Genomic DNA, 17,247 nt, shown 5'->3' on the forward strand with positions numbered 1-17,247 from the left:
ATTCACAAATGCCAGAAGGAAGAGACTGAGCATTGTCTGTAAAAGGATTGTATGTGTTTTGAAAGTGACCAGCAATCCCCAGCATTGACAGCTGACCATGTCCTTGTTTGGAGATAGTGGTTTTCCAATAGACTAAAAAGTCCCCTGCTCATTCTTGATACAAAAGCATCCAAGCACTTCACATGCGGCCATGCCTTCCTTCCTGGATTCTAAACCCAGACACCACTCACACACTGTTGCTTTACTACCAACGCTATCAAGGCTAGGGCAGCAATTTCACTTTTCTGGAGATCACAGGGGGATAGGCTTCACTGTGGACATCCACAGCAATGTTCTCAGCACTTGCTGACTGGAACTTCTCTGCAGGAGCTACAGGGAAAGAGCATGGCTTGGCTTAGGAGAGATGAAACAAGAAGGTTATCATCTCCAATTTCTAAGCAAGGAGCTCTTAAGAATAGGGACTTATAGTGCCAGGAAAGTCTTGAAGACCAGGTGTTTAAGGACGTTCCTTTCCCGTTCTCTGAACTTTCTAACCCTGAAGGGCATTGCCACTGGACAGATTTAGTCCACATTAATGTTGGACGTTATGTTTGCAAAATGGTGTCCCTTGTGGTGGTTAATTTGGTCGTTGCCACAAACCTGTGAGGTGAAAAATCAGTGGTTATCTTGTTTCACAGCTGCGGTATATGAAATGAAGGGTAAGTTATTTGTGCATGGTCGAAAGAAAGAAAGAAAGAAAGAAAGAAAGAAAGAAAGAAAGGAAGGAAGGAAGGAAGGAAGGAAGGAAGAAGGACTTACGAATATTTGAGTCTGTGACTCTTTAAAATTCTTAGTCATTTTACTAAGATTTCGAAGAAAGCAAAGGTCCATGTGTATGTCGATTCTGACATCTTCAGTGTGTGTTATGATTCATATGTGTTTCAGTGTGCTTGTCTGTGTTGAGAAACAGCGATCTGCCACAAATGAAACAGGTGATACATAGGCAGGTACATATAACACAGTCCTGTGAATACAAATTAACATAAATCATGATAGGAAACTTGGACAGCAGGGGAGTATAAAAAGACAAATAAAAATCAGTTGATTTCTGCTGTGCTTCTTATTTTAAGTTTAAAACCAGCTATGAGAAGAGGAGCTTTAAAGTGCCCCTCCAGGCCAATGAAACACTCTTGGGCGCCGTGATCAGCAACGTGTCGGAGGCCATGGAGACCCTGACCCGGATTCGGGAGGAGATGGTGCCCGTTCCCGGGTCTGTGAACGGAGTCAACGCCCTGGGCCTCGTTGTCTTCTCCATGTGTTTCGGTTTCGTGATTGGAAACATGAAGGAGCAGGGGCAAGCGCTGAGGGACTTCTTTGATTCTCTGAACGAAGCCATCATGAGACTGGTGGCCGTGATAATGTGGTAGGTATTCCTGTGTGCCCCCTAGCTGTGTCCGAGATGCTTATTGAGATGGCGGCGTCTTCTGTTCCGAGGAAGATGCCACCGAGCCAGACGGCTGGTTGCAGGGATCTTTTTCTGGAAACCACAAGAGAGTTGGTGTTTTCCTGGCACTGCAGAGGCCCTGCACTTCCTTGTTTTGAAAATGTTCGGCTTCCTTACCCCATCCACCACTTTATTCGTGCTTAGTTACTGAGTTTGGACCCTACGATAAGAAGAGAGGACCGAGCATACTAGCCGCAGCAACAGAGAGCAGACGAGGGTACACTGCATGGATCTCACACACTTCTTTTGGTTTTTCAAAATAGGGTTTCCCAGTACCTATAGAGCTAGTCCTGGAACTCACTCTGTAGACCAGGCTGGGCTCAAACTCAACAGAGATCTGCCTGCCTCCCCAGTGCAGGGATTAAAGGTGCACACCACTACCGGCCGGCTAGCATGTCAGACACTTTTAAGGAAGACAAACAATGATCAAGCACATAAATATCATATTCCTGAGTCATAGGTGTGGTGAAAGAAGCAAAGGGGGAGGAGGCGTGTCATTTGCTTTGGGTGGTATGGAAAGGCCCGGGGTGGCTTTTTTGCTCAGATTAGAATGACTAGGCACGTCCAGTTGTACAAAAAGAGCATTCCCAGAGGGGGGGGGCGATGAGTTTCCCCTTTTATTTAAACCCTAAGAAAGAAATGTATGTGTCAGAGCTGTAGCAGCGTATCACAAATAATGACACCCAGAGAGATATATTCTCATTCAGGCTACATAGCAGCCTACAGAAGAGCTCACAGGAAGTATTATGAGCTGCTAAGCCACAATTTATACAGAACTACCTTTAATAAAATTCAGAGCAGAAGACAAAAGAAAGGCTAAGTCCAAAGGGGAGAGCATTGACTTTGGAAAGTAAACTGTCCCAGCAGGGACAGAGCCCCTTGCTGGCCTAGGCCTTGCGTGGGAGTTGGTTTTCATTCATCCTTTATTTTTAATAACTAGGGTCCTTCTTGGCACCTGGGGCAGGAAGGCATCCATCGCTACGAAAAGCATTCACTCACCAACATGATTAAAAATATCCTTTGTCTCCAATGACCCCGAAGCCCATAGAAACCCACTTCTTAGGAGTTTGCACAAGATGAATATGAACTCGGCACAAAGACAGGTCAGAATGTGGTCCCCACAGGAGCCTTCACTTGGAAGGCCCCTTTGAAATCCTGGCCGGGCTGAAAGTGGACATTTATCTTCATATTATTAAAATGCCTCCACCTTTCACCCCTTCCATGAAAGGAGCCCATTCAGGGCCACTGAACGAACCTCACATGGAGCCTTTCTAGCTCCACGCTCGCCTCCACACCCCGCACTGAATTATTGCGTTTCTGAGAACAGGTACTTCTGTGATTTCCTGGCCTTTGAAAGGAGCGTTGTATTTCTTGGGCTGCAGCAACTCCTCCACAGTTCCCAGCAGACCCTTCTCCTTCAGGGTGATTGGCTTCTGTCTCTAGCAGTGTGTTTCATTTTAGCTTAGTGCATACATCACACAAAGGGAGTCGAAAGTAGACCTTTGAACAAGTAGGGTTAGTCCAGCATATAGGCGTCGCTGTCGGGTCATTTGCCCATCCTTGCAAGGGACTGTGAGTAACAGCCTGTGGATAATGACTTAATTCGAATGCCTATAACCTGACTGCAGTCCGTACATCCACACACTTTATTAATTTTAATAGCTCTGGCTTTATTTTATGGTCTTCTATTTATGGTAAAGTGGTACTAGAATTTAGTTTGCATAGTAACATAAAATTTCCTGAGGAAGGAAATTGACTTAAGTATAAAAGGTGACTTGAAGAAAATCCACTAAGTAATATCTTAAGTGGGACGTAACTACAGAAGAAAGCAATAAAATGGCCCTAGAGCAGTGGTTCTCAACCTTCCTCACACTGTGACCCTTTAATACAGTTCTTCATGGTGTGGCGACCTCCCACCAGAAAATTCTTTCATTGCGACTTCATACCTCTATTTTGCTATTGTTATGAATCGTCATGTGAATATCTGTGTTTTTTGATGGTGTTAGGTGACCTCTGTGAAGGGTTGTTCCACCCCCTAAGGGTGTCGTGAGCCACAGATTGAGAAACATCACCCTAGAGTAAGAGAGCTGACCACATGACCACTGGCACGGCATAGCACAGCACAGCTTAGCGTACCTCCTGTTTTAGCTTAGGAAGCAGGCTGTGGTATGGAAAGTGTTATGAAAAGTATGGGCATTTGCATAGTGGTTTGTTTCAGGTGCCTGGCAGGAGTCAAGAGGGAGAGGGAATCACAGGCATCTGAAGATCCAAGCAGGGACCCAACTGTGTCTAGGAAAATGGAGATGAGGACCAAAAATTCTTCTCCCTCCTTGGGTCTAAGGCCGGTGGGTATAGGGTGGGGTGTCCTAGAGCGATTCAGAGTGATTTAGAAATCAGAGGAATTCTGTGTTATAAACAGAAAAGAATGACAGCTGTAGTCTCTGCAGGGCTCAGTTTGAAAATTCCCCGTCTTTCCCTCTTTGGTTTTTTTTTTTTCTCCCCAACTGATCCTGTGCTACTTCCCACAGGTATGCGCCTCTGGGCATCCTCTTCCTGATCGCAGGGAAAATTGTTGAGATGGAGGACATGGGTGTGATTGGCGGGCAGCTGGCCATGTACACAGTGACCGTCATTATTGGCCTCCTCATTCACGCCGTCATCGTCCTGCCCCTCCTCTACTTCCTGGTAACCCGGAAGAACCCCTGGGTTTTCATTGGAGGGCTGCTGCAAGCGCTCATCACAGCTCTGGGGACCTCCTCAAGGTATGTGTGTGTGTGTGGCTTGCTCCTCTAAGAAAGAGTGTCTAGTCCGTCAGTGGTGGTGCACACGTTTAATCCCAGCACTTGGGAGGCAGAGGCAGGTAGATCTCTGTGAGTTCAAGGCCAGCTTGATCTACAAGAGCTAGTTCTAGGACAGGTTCCAAAGCTACAGAGAAACCCTGTCTCAATAAACAGAAAACAAAAAACAAGCAAACAAACAAAAAAATCAGGAACATTGAATTGACTTTTTTCACCTCTGATACCTTCTTGGGATCCAAGGAAGGGCTATATGTAAATCCTTTGTGGGGTGAAAGGGAAGGAAGAGCCCTTTTCTATCCACTATCTTCCTGTCTTCTGTTGACATCTGCCCGAGAGAAAAGGTAGAAAATGATGTGGCCCAGGCATCCATGGTATAGGAATAATCACGAGTAACTCCTCAGAGGAATCCAGGCACAGAAGAGTAGCCAAGTAACCCTAGGACGATGCCACACTGCTCCTAACCCCCTAGTGAGACAAGTGCTGACTTAGTCAGGACACAAGAGAGGAAGGAACTGTCTGTGCGAAAGACCAAAGTCGGGAACACGCAGCTGACATGTCCTGTTTCGCTGTCCTCAGCTCTGCCACCCTCCCCATCACTTTCAAATGTCTCGAAGAGAACAACGGAGTGGACAAACGCATCACCAGGTTTGTGCTCCCCGTGGGAGCCACCATCAACATGGACGGGACTGCCCTCTATGAGGCTTTGGCTGCCATTTTCATCGCTCAAGTTAACAACTTTGACCTGAACTTTGGACAGATTATTACAATAAGGTACAAGGGGAGATTTCTCTCCAACATTCTCTTTAGAATGCTTTTAACAGATGAGAGAATGAGCAAGGTTGGGCAAAGAAACGGGGAGGGACTCAGGCATGAACAGGAGATTGCTGCTGGAAGGAGCAGTCTTGGGTTTAGATGAATGTATTTTTCAGCTTTTTAACTTCAGATGAGAATATTCATTCAAATAATACAGAAGTATATCACATGCAAAGTATAACTTACCTGTTACCATATTAAATCTTTCTGTTAGATACCCATTGTCCATGACTGATTCCCAAAGACCTCTTCCAATGCAAGGACACATACACACTTCTTTTCAGTAATTAATTATACCATATATATCATGTACTCCTTGATGGGTTTGTTTGTCAATATAGAATTTACAGGTATACCTCGCTCATTTACTTATTTATTTTTATTTATTTTGTAGTCAGTGTTCTGCCTGCATGCATGCCTGCACACCAGAAGAGGGCATCAGATCTCATTATAGATGGTTGTGGGCCACCATGTAGTTACTGGGAATTTTTCTAATATCTATAAGATATATAGTATGAATAATTATGTTTTAAAAATATTAAGTTAGTCTCCAACTTTAAAACATCAAACTATGCCTGTAGGCGATGTTGAAAAATGAAAACACACTTGAAACAGCCCGTGTGTCCCTGCAGATTTAACCCTTTGCCCTTTCTTGCCTGGCGGAGTCAGAAAGACTAAGGGCAGCAGGAGGCTTTAAGACTCCAAGTTCAGATCAACTTGCTGTGAGCTTGAATTTAGCTAATAGTAACAGTGTTAGAAATCGGACTTTGGTCTTCACAGTTTCTTATTAGTAAAGTTCCCTACATAGAGAGTAGTTAAAACAGAACTACAGTGTCCTCTGCCTAGACCTACAAATTAACACTTTGTGGTGTCTGTGCTCTCTCCCCCGCTCTCCCTGTCTTCTCCCTTCTATATTCCTGTCATGATACATCACTCCTACATCACTCAGCATTCATCGCCTAAGAATTCTACATACCCACAATAATATAGTCTCAAAAGTTCTTCCAAAATACCATCCTATCTTGATTTCCCCAGATGCCCTCCCAAAATGTCCTTTGCAAGTTTTTTCTCCTTTCAGATCAAATCTCGATTTTATGCCTTAAAATATGTTTTGGGTCTCTTTTAGTCTCTATCACTCACCCCACAGTTTTCTTATGTGTATCTAGAAGTAGGTTATAGTCTGTACGTGTGTGTATGTAGTTAGGAAGGGGTAATAGCTGTGGCATACGTTCAAGTGAAATGATAAGGTGAGGTTTCTATGATCCGGGATCATAGGCTGACCAGGGATCAGGAGGTTCAGTCTAACCACACCGGAGGCTGGAGGTCAGTGTCTCGCTGCACTATAACCTCTTCCCAGACACACCTTGGCATATTGACTGAAGAGCCCTGAGCTAAGACAAAGGTTCAGCTGCGTGTGAATTAATAATGAAAATGGTACCAGTGACCCAAACAAAATGCAAACACAGTTCTCTGTAAGGTTTGCCCCACCAAGCCTTCAAGGCTGGGCAGTGTTCCACAACGGGAGGAATGAAAGCTGCAGTTCCAGTTTCGAGGTGACGCCCCCCACCCAGGTGCTCCATTACGACTCCTCACCGTCTACCAGTTTTTGCCAGTGAGAAGAAGGAGAGTCAAAGGTTAGCCAGTCACTTCCATCTGTGTTTCGTGAGTTAGAATTTAGGAGGCTTGCAAGTGTCAATGTCATTATAGGTGGCGTTACCACCTAGGCATTCTAGTGCCACAGCAGGGAAGGAGATGGGGGAAATCATGAGCAGTTTAGATCTTGGCAACACTGTATTGACAGTTACACGCCCTATCAAGTAAATCTTAGACACTTGACACACGTGCAACTGGGTCCATACTGACCACACCACACACACACACACACACACACACACACACACACGCATGCATGTATGCACACATGCACGTTCACATTCACCTATGAGTATCTTGGCAGTGCTGGGCTAAATCCAGGGCCTCACGCGTGCTAGGCAAATGCTCTACCAAATCACCTTCTTCTGCGACCTTTCAGACCTTACAGAATGATTGGAAGAACATAGAAAAGGATCCATCCACCAGTTTCTTTACTTAACAAAGCCCACTTCACAAGGGTCGCTGTGACGATCGAATGAGGCAAACCATGCTCATTTTATCAGCTGACACATAATAAAAAGTGCATGATTGATTTTAGTTAGTATGACTCTGTTCGGTGAATTGCTTTTACTTATTTATTTCCATTTTTATAAAGCAGGTCCTCCACTCAAGCAGACCCGAGTTTTGCGAAGTACTCCTTGGTAAACCTTTCTGTTTGGGTTCTTTTGTCAACAGCATCACAGCCACGGCGGCAAGCATTGGGGCAGCTGGGATTCCTCAGGCCGGTCTGGTCACCATGGTCATCGTGCTCACATCTGTGGGCCTGCCCACGGATGACATCACACTCATCATCGCAGTGGACTGGTTTCTGTGAGTATTCAGGGACCGTGTTTCGACTCACGCCATAGCTCCCACCCATAAGCCCATAAGCCCATCCCCTGTTTGCACCCCACAATTCTAGAATAGCAAACAGTCTAACGGGCTCGCAGAACAGAGCAAAAGACACACCGGGTTGTAATTGAATCTTCCTCATCACCTGGTCCCCAGTCCTCACGGAGTCCCAGCCTCACACGCCATGCGGAGTCCCTCCTCTCGCAGCCTGTAGGGCGCATCTGCTCGCTCTCCCTCCCACTCCATAAAGCCACGCAGAGTTGGGAAACCTAGTGTCTGCAGAGCTGACACAAGCCAGCCAGTCTCTCTCTGGGTTGCACAACACATCCCTCAGCAGCTGGAGCTACAGACCCCAAATGCCAGCTCAGGCCCTTCCTCCTTGTGCTTCCCAGTACAGAGGGCTAATACAGGGCAGATGTTGTGTCTGAGACCCATGAGTTGAGGGATAGCCGTGCAGACAGAGCTCATGCCATCAAGCAAAATCGATCTGACGGTTTGAGAAAAATCGCGAGAAATGTACCCATACATCCTTAGACCCCACCACGTAGGGCCTGTCTTCATGCCTTCTTCCCTTCCAGGGACATTCTCTGTTCCTAGTCTCTCATAAAGTCCATCTACTGGGGAAAATTGTTTAAGGGTGCCCGAAGAGAACAAACACTAGGAGAACACATTGGATGCTGGAGTCCAGTGGGATGAATTCACTAGAGCTAGGAAGAGTCCAACAGTGTGCACCAAGGCCAGGGGACATAACATGAGTTCCCGGGTTACTTGGGTCATCATCTCAGGCCCGGTGACAGTGTCAGCCTATCTGACCACCATAGCTTCCACTAGAAGTGTAGATACCCACACCCTCTGCCTCCTGTTCACACTCTAGGTCTGAAATTCAGTGACAGGTAAGAAAGAATTCAGCGCATGGTCTGGCTCTGAGGCATCTATTAACACCAGCGCTTTAGGGCTGAGCTGGAGCTGGAGCTTGGCTGGTAGAGGGTTTTCCTAATGGGCATGAGGCTCTGTGTTCATTGCTAGTCCCCCGTACTCCGGGAGGGAGGGGAGGGCGATTGTGCAAACCTGTCATCTCAGCGTGTGCTAAATGAAGTCAAGAGGATCAAAAGTTAGACTGTCCTCCGAGGCCACATGACTTCAAGGGCAGCCTGGGCCAAGTGAAAACTTGTACAACTAAGGCCAAGAGGACTTTGATAGAATACAAGCTTCCACTCTGAAGATTTTTTTTTCTTTTTGTCTTCATGCATAAAACTGATTGAACTGGGCAGCATACGAAAGCTATATAGTTTACACCCATTACCATAGCATTCAAAACTCACATGTGTTTTCATTGCTCTTAGAAGTTAGAATAAGAATTCATTACGTGTTGACGTAAATAACATTTTTTTTCTGTGAAAAATAGCCACCTCTAGACAAAACGTTTATTGAAAAGAATGGCACAGAGTTAGGTTTTGTAAGTCCCCTTAACATCCTGCTTTATGTCAGACAGCTGCAACTCTCCCGACTGTCTCTGCATCCAGTGTGCTATGAGGTTACACATTGTGTAGTCTATGCAAAATTTACCACAAATTCCTGGGAAAATAAGAGTAAAGGGAACAAACGAGAACATAGTATTGCTAAAGAAAAAAAAAAGGTTTTATCCTAGCACACCTCCCCAAGGAGTCTCTGTACCTTGCTTTAGGAACCATTAGTACAATGGTGGGCGAAGAGAGGAAAGAGAAAATGTTAAATAAAAAGAAAAGGGGACTGGGGAAATGGCTAAGTTGGAACAAGAGCTTGCTGTGTAGACATGAAGGCCTGAGTTCCATCCTCCCACGGTACCCGTTAAAAAGGAGCAGGGCATAATGGCACCGCTAACACCAGCACTGGCGCTGCAATGGCAGAGACAGGAGGACATTGGGAAGGGCTGGTGAGCCGACCTTGCTAAATCGGTGAGCTCCAGCTTCAACAAGAAACCCCATCTCAGAAAATAAGGTGGAAAATAATGAAAGAGCACACTCTGAGCCTCCACACATACGTGTACACAGATGAGCTCCCCCCCCCTCTCTCTCACACACACACACACACATATGTGGGGGGATGGTCAGCTCTCACAGTTCACCTTCTGTTTATAGCCAGACTAATTACTGAAAACTAATCACCTACTTGCCCTTGTAGCTTTTGACAGCGACTGTGCTAGGTTGTGTCAAGGATGAAATCATCCCATTGGAGGGGTACCCACTACAGAGTTAAAAGATGTTTCCAAAGCCTCCTCCAGCCAGCTCCCAATAGAAGCTGGGGTCTGCTGGTGCTCACAGGACCCTCTCTTTCCTCTCTTCCTGCCCCACCTGCAGGGACCGCCTCCGAACCACCACCAATGTGCTGGGTGACTCCCTCGGAGCAGGGATCGTTGAGCACTTGTCTCGACACGAACTGAAGAACCGAGACGTTGAAATGGGGAACTCCGTGATTGAGGAGAATGAAATGAAGAAGCCCTATCAGCTGATTGCCCAGGACAATGAGCCTGAGAAACCCGTGGCTGACAGTGAAACCAAGATGTAGGCTAAGCCGGAGAGCTTCTCTCGAGCACCCGGTGTTGGAAGGCTCTTCTGCAGTCCATCTCACTGAGCTCGCGCACACAGCGAGCCCCTTCTCTTTTTCCTCCCTACTCTGATAGGATTGGAGAATGTCCAAAAACAAGGGAGGGCTTGGCAGCAGCCAAAACATATAGGTTTCAGACCACATTTGAAGTTTTTTTCATTCATTTCATGTTATTCTTACCAAGTAAGTTACTGGAACCAAACATAGTTTTGATATCACCAATTTAGATGGCGAACAATCCTGGGTGATTGTTTTATAAGGAAAAGTAAGTGATAGGTTAAAAACACTTCTATAAATCAACTCTCCAAATCCAAAAGTCCTTCAGAACACCATTGAGTTTTAGTCTGAAGAACATAACATCTTGATGAGCAATTAGGTCACCTTTGCGAAAGCAGAGATGGTCCCTCATTTCTTCTGACTTCTGTCCTGACTTTATCAGTTCCAGGGCAATGCCCACATGCACACAGCACAGCTGTGGGGAGGAGGAGCAGAAAGCGTGGTCTCGAGTGAGACTCATCTCATGCCTTGGCCTCCGTGTTCTCATCCTGATAACGAGAAACTCTAGATACTCTGGGCCTCCCTAGCCGAGATTTCTGTGACATCAGGAAAGACCCTGCCCTGTATCACATGGAGATCTCAAAAAGAACACTTCATAGGGATGGGTGTTTTTCTCTAGGGGCAGGCTGTGTGTGGCTCACTAGATCCTGGGTCCAAAATGTTGGTTATAGAAGTAGAAATGTGGACAGCCATTCCAGGAGTGGGATTATTTGTGGGGCCCCTTTGCCTGCTTTTTTGTTTTTGTTTGTTTTGTTTTGTTTACCAACACTAGAAGCACTCCCATCTTGGGTATTCTTCCCGAACCCAAGGGATGGCCCTAAGAAAGCCTCCCACCATCAACTGACAAGTAGATGTTCAGGAAAATCAACAGAAAACTAGCAACTAGCTCATGGTCTTACTATGAACCGCTACAGAGCAGAGAAAGAAGAGGGTATGGCCAACAAAAAGAGTGTTCTTTAGGAAGAGCAAGAATAGATGGTCTTCTTTAAAGATAAGCAAAAGGGGGAGCTACATCTCAGCCCTTTCTGTTAACCTGAACACTTTGTCTTCTGTTCCCAATCAGTCCCCCAAGAAATGACACACAATGCCACTTCTTTTGTACTTCCAAGTCAAGCAAATGAAATTTCTGGGACAGATCTATGTGCTAGGTGGATGATCTCATCTCGGAAAATGTTTTTGTTTTTGTTTTTTTTTTTTTGGTTTTTGTTTTTTTTTTTTTTGTTTTGTTTAGCAATTTAAACAGAAGTTCTTAGAATGAAAGAAACAAGATACTCCTTTGTACAGAAATGCCACTTGGCAAATCATTCAAAATTCTCATCTCGAGTGGGGTTTGCTTTAGTTCTGTTTGTGGCTCTACAAAAAAAAAGAAAGAAAGAAAAATGGTAGATGAGTCAACATGAAAATATGAGGGTGGAAGAAAAGACAGCAGGGGCATTGCTTTCAGGCAAGGCAGCTCCCAGGTTTAAAAAAGATTAATTATTTTTACCCCCTTAGGAATATTCAGTCAAAGGCACTCGATGGGAGCCATCAGATAGTACCAGCTGTGTTAGTTTCTGACCGAAAATGACGAACGCTCACAATGACGCTAACAAACTGAGTATCTAGAAATGTGTCTCCCAATCTACAATTAGAGATATTCTATAGAGATCTTGAGCATGGCACGCATATAAAGGTTAACACTAGGCTATGATGCAATAATCGTTTAATGGCAAGCTGTATTTGGGAAGCACACTACTGAAGTTAATGTATGTGGCAGTCATTTTATAACACTAGCAGAACAAAACTTAACCACGTCAAATTAATGCTGTTACCCAGTGTGAGATTTTTTTTTTTGTACTAACCATTTCTTATGAAATCAGGTCCTCTAAGGTGGTCCCTTTGCCAGTCCATCAGAGGCCCTGCATATGTGTGTACCCACTGTGTACTGGAAAACATTACTTTGTAGATGTATTTTCAATAAAGAAAAATAGTTTTACATTAATGTATTTGCATGTTGTTATTATTGTTTTCCCCACTGATGGAGATACTGTATTGAACTCAAGGAGTGCTAAAGAAAGATGCCGCTCTGGACAGTAAAGTCTTGGCAGAGCCAGCAGGCGGGGAGTTAGCCATGATGTAAAATGGGAGCCTGCACAGAGGAAGATGTGGGCTGCGTGGTGCTGGGACAGCTTTCGCTTAGTTTCCCAGGTCGGATTCCGATTTCTCAGATTAAGGAAGTCATTTCGGTGTGGGAATCTGAAAAGCAAACGCTACCGTGGGATGCTTTCAAACCGTGATTTCCTGTCTGACCTTCAAATTAAGTAGATTTATCTCTGTGATTAGCTCTGCCATTTAGGAAAAGAGCAGAGTTAGATCCCAAAAGGTATTTCAAAAGCAGCTCTAGTTACTAATAACCATTTATGGAGGGCTATTTTCCCTCTAGCTTCTTAATAAAGAATTGGTGGACCGACAACATCATGAAATCTCTAGCCTGAAGTTCTAACGGCAGGTCCTTTAATCTCTCCGGCTACCAGCAGGGGGCAGTCACCTGCAAAAAGAAAAGTTTACTACACAGAGAGCCCAGGAGCCTAGGCCATCTTGGGAAGGCTTTAGTATGATAACACCTCTTGCAAAGTTTTGCCTATTTGCAATTTTTTAAATTTGCACCGGTTTCTCTATAGGATATTAGGGTGTGTTTTTTTTTGTTTTGTTTTTTGTTGTTTTTTTTTTTCTCAAAACCACTGTATTTGAACCTCTTTTCCAAGGCATAGATGATGGCCACTTAGTCCATTTGGGAATAGGAAGGAGATTGTTTACATCCAAGAGAACAAAACCTGGTCTCCCCGAGAGATTATCTGCAAACCTGTGGAATAGTCTGGACACTGGATTGCGTTCTGGGAAGCACCACTGCAAATCAACACACTGCTAGAAAGAACTCCCCCTTTAACCAACTTCTCTTCGCTCTTCAGCCTCAGGTGGAGTCTGTGCCGCCACACAGAGCCGTCTTAAGCTCATCTCGGCGGTGAGACTGTGGAGGGGGCATTGAGGCCGAGAATAGGGCACCTCCGTCCAGTTTAACCAGAATGAGAAGGAAAGACCCCCACGTGGGAGGTCATAAGTCTGCTCACAAACAGAACTATGAAAAAAAATCAGGCTAGGTTTTTTGGTTGTTTCTAAGTAAATATATTTAGTGTTTTGTATGTTTGGTTCCCCACCCCCCAACATTTTTTTTTTAATTTCTAGGTCTTTAGAAGATAGGGTCCATCTCTTGCTTTTCCTGTATTCAACCCGTCATTCCCACTGCCCAAAGCAACAGGACTCCTTCCTTCTAAGGGGTTGGGGGTGGGATTGGAGGATTCGGCACAGCTGTTAGAGTGAGTCTGAAGGGAGCTTGGAGGAAGGGTTTGTTTCCCGCTGGAGGGGAGCTTTGTGGGCAAGACCCCGCTGGGGTCCGGAACACAGGGCCTCTTTCCGGGCAGCCCGCTGGGCACTTGACCCGAAGCTGCTGTCAGTCATCAGGCCTCTGTGTTAGTGGGTTGTGTCTCCTCTGCTCGCACCCGGGTGGTCCCAGATTTCGGTCAACAATGCCTAGCTCTGTGTGGCCGCCTCTCCGGGCCAGGGCAGCTGAGAGACGTCAAGACTAGGGCACATTCTGAATAAATGAGCCGGGAGGGCGGGGGGTAGGAAGAGAAATCCGGGGAACATCCACTAGCTATCACAGAAGCCCATCCAGGACCACCACGGAGGAGGCTCTGGCCTGCTGCCCGAGAAGTCACCTGAGTAACAGACGCCTAATTGGAAAGTCTGCAGTAACAAGCAGATTTTAATTTGCAAAAAGCCATCGAGTGCCGCAAAATTCCTGAAGGTCTCCATTTCTCGGTTCCCTCTGCCACCCTACCTATGCAAAATCTCTCCAAGGGACCCCATCTTCCTAAGCATCCTTGAATTTTCCTTGAGTGACTTCTCAGGCGCCGCTACATCAGTGGTTCTCAACCTGTGGGTTGCGATCCTTCCACGGGGTTGCCTAAGGCCATCAGAAATTCAAGATATTTACATTACGATGCATAACAGTAGCAAAATTACAGTTATGAAGTAGCAAAGAAACAATCTTATGGTTGGGCTCAGCACAACATGAGAAACTGTACTAATGGACCTCAGCATTAGGAAGTTTGAGAAGCCCTGCTCTAGAGTCGAGAGGACTCTCATTCTGCCATGCTTTCCTTTCTCAGCCAGACCAGCACACTCTGAAGGCAGCCTGGCATCTCCCACCACAGGGCAGTCATCCTGCCCGCAACACTGCTTTGAGTTTTAAGATATTCGTATTTCACTAAATTCTGCCTGTGTAAGTAGAGTTGTCAGATAAAACACAGCACACCCCATTCAACTTGAACTTCAGATAAGCGACCAATATTGTTTAGTGGAAGTATTAAATAATATATGGAGTAAGCAAAATAGGGCACCGGATAGTCCGTATTATTTGATAACTTGGGAGACCCACGTACAAGTGAAATGGAAATTAGAGAATAATTTCTGTTTGCCTCAGCACATGAAAGAGTCTGTGCTGGGGGAGGTGTCTTCAGTGTCCCCTTTGCAATTTTCAATTGCTCGTTGAGAGGAAAAACCCTCTTTAAAACTTCCTCTTCTAGAATTCCCTACCGTTTGTTTCTCTTGGCAACATTAGCACTGATTATGTCTTGTAAATCTTTGTGGCCGCCATTTAAAAGCCTGATGGACGGCCTTTGGGGCTCTGCACGGCTGTTTGAAATAGCTTATCCATGCTCGAAGTCGTTGAAGGATCACGTTTGCTTTGTGTTGCTTCCCTCTCATTTTTCTCTCTCCCTTCTCCCCCTCATCCGTCTCTGTCCTGACTCCATTAAAATACAGAAATGTCACTAACATTGCTTTCAAGAGATGGGCATTTTTCTTTTTATTTGGGAGTGGCTTTTTGAGAAGTACCTGTGTGCCTGCCATATTGTCCTATTCTAACCTATTTTCCAGTGGTCATAGAGAGGGAAATGGGTGAAATCTTCTTCCAGTCTATGGGAATGGCAGTTACACCGTAAAATCCCTACATAGTCCAGGCCTGGTGGCCAGGACAAGCGCGGATCACCTGGGACTGCAGAAGGAACAAGTAGAATCACATTCTCCCCAGTGATGGCAGGCACGCGGCTTTCAAGACGGCAGTAAACATCAGGTGGCAACCTAGGAGTCCTTTTCTCTAACTCTGTAGGTTCAGGAAATCATAAAAAATATCCCAAAAGTGCCCAGTCAGGAGTTCTGAGACACAGCCACTGGAAGAGAACATAAAGATCATCTAGGAATCAGCTCAGCTCAATGTGAGCCTATCAGATGGCCTGTGTTGGGGAGAATGTGGGCAGCCAAGATTTGACACCAATACTTAACTGAAAAATTGTCACCCAGATCCACTGCATTGAAATACAGGAGCCCAAAGAGCCAGTCTTGCCTTTAAACCCTGAAGAACTATGAACCAAACAAATAGAAAACAGCTATCCCAAGGAAAATGTCATGCCAAGCATGTTAGCTTATGCCTTCTGTAACCTCAGTTCTTGGGAGAATGACGCCAAAACATCACAAGATGGAGGCCGGTCTGGACTACTCAATGCGAGACCATGTTTCAACCAGAGAGAAAACGGGATGGAGAGAAAAAAGAAGAAAACTTCATGTCTCCTAAAATTTAAAGGCCTTCAGCTTCAGAGAGGTTGTTTAAGCCCAAATCTGCACACAACGATGGGTTAATCTCCACCATAATACCTGAATTCTCAATTGGCAATGGGCTGGTCAAAAGCCCTGGACCTCAGTGATCTCATCCGTACTTGTGGAAGGTGGGGGTGGGGGGGTGTCAGATAAAGGCCACCATCTCCAAATCAGTTTCACACAGGTAACCATACGTTGGAAGGGATGTTCATAACCTTAGTTATGAGCCTTAGTTAAATGGTTACCTAAGATAGGCACATTATAGTTCAATGTCCCGCTTCTTCATCTTAAATGAATATAATCATTCCTTTTGCAGGTGTGGCAAGGAAAAATAAATGGAATACATGAACATCGTTTATATGCTTGTGTGTGTTTAAGAAATTCTCAGCTTAGTTCTTGGTGCTCACGGCAATTCTTAAAATGTTTATAACAAAATGGACCAGTAAAGGCAGAAGAGGCCTCTGGGTGACACGGAAGGCAGGCGGGGGTTGGGATTTGTAGGGGGTGGGGCGCTGTAGCGGTGTTAGGCTCCATCTGAGTCCACTGTGGGCTGGAAGGAACTTAAGGGGAAGGCTATAAACTGGTGTCTTCTGGGAGGGAGGCTATGGGAGGAGTCCTGTCACCCCTGGAAACCATCATCTCCAGAATTTGCCAGTGCTCTTCAAGAGGGGCCCAGGCGCTGCACCGGGGGGCAGACCAACAGTCCCTGCCAGGGTCTGCGAAGCTTTTTGTCAGATCTGGTTCTCCCAGCAGCCTGGCGCTGCATGGTGGTTTTGTGAAGCGCTCAATTCGGCACTCTGAAGAGACCACCCAGCTTCCTGTCCCAGAGTCCCAGAGAACAAAACTGTCCCTCTGTGTGCCGGTGACCTCTCTCGCTGCCGGCCCCTCCCACTGTTGTCCTGGCCTCACAGCCAAGTGGAAATGGAAAAGCCAGTCAAGCCTCCCCTTGGTGGGAACCAGGGGGAAGCGACGCTAAAACTGCCAGGAGAGGAAAGCCACTCTGAGCCTGGAACACTGCTGCCACCACGTGGCAAGGGCCTCCCGGCCCAGAGCAGCTCACCCTGTATACAAAGACCGAAGGTTCTCTAGAAACCTTTATGGGTGGGCTCAAGGAGGGCTGTGAGTTGAGAAATAGCTCAGAAGTCCGAATAAAAACTGAACTTGAAGAGGTCTGTGCCTGCAGCGTGATTCTCAAAGTGTATGGATATTAACATCCCTGGGGAACTTACTGGAAATGCTCATTCTCAGGCGCCATCATGGGCCTGATGGAACCCAGCAGTCCGCTTTCCCAAGAACTGTTGCACACCAAGGCTTTAAAAATCACTGATCCTGAAT

General features: G+C 45.8%; 1 protein-coding gene across 1 annotated transcript in view; it reads left to right on the plus strand.

Annotated features, from left to right (window-relative positions):
• Slc1a3 (solute carrier family 1 member 3) overlaps positions 1-12,199 on the plus strand; it is a 75,937-nt gene extending 63,738 nt beyond the window's left edge. The window contains exons 6-10 of the mRNA XM_075975923.1: positions 1,110-1,402; positions 4,012-4,245; positions 4,858-5,052; positions 7,423-7,557; positions 9,915-12,199. Of these exons, the coding sequence (XP_075832038.1) occupies positions 1,110-1,402; positions 4,012-4,245; positions 4,858-5,052; positions 7,423-7,557; positions 9,915-10,122 (1,065 nt within the window). The 3' untranslated portion in view covers positions 10,123-12,199. The remainder of the gene's footprint in view (positions 1-1,109; positions 1,403-4,011; positions 4,246-4,857; positions 5,053-7,422; positions 7,558-9,914) is intronic.
• The last annotated feature ends 5,048 nt before the right edge of the window (positions 12,200-17,247 follow it).

Source organism: Microtus pennsylvanicus, chromosome 6, assembly GCF_037038515.1.
Source record: "Microtus pennsylvanicus isolate mMicPen1 chromosome 6, mMicPen1.hap1, whole genome shotgun sequence".
NCBI classification, from domain to species: Eukaryota; Metazoa; Chordata; class Mammalia; order Rodentia; family Cricetidae; genus Microtus; species Microtus pennsylvanicus.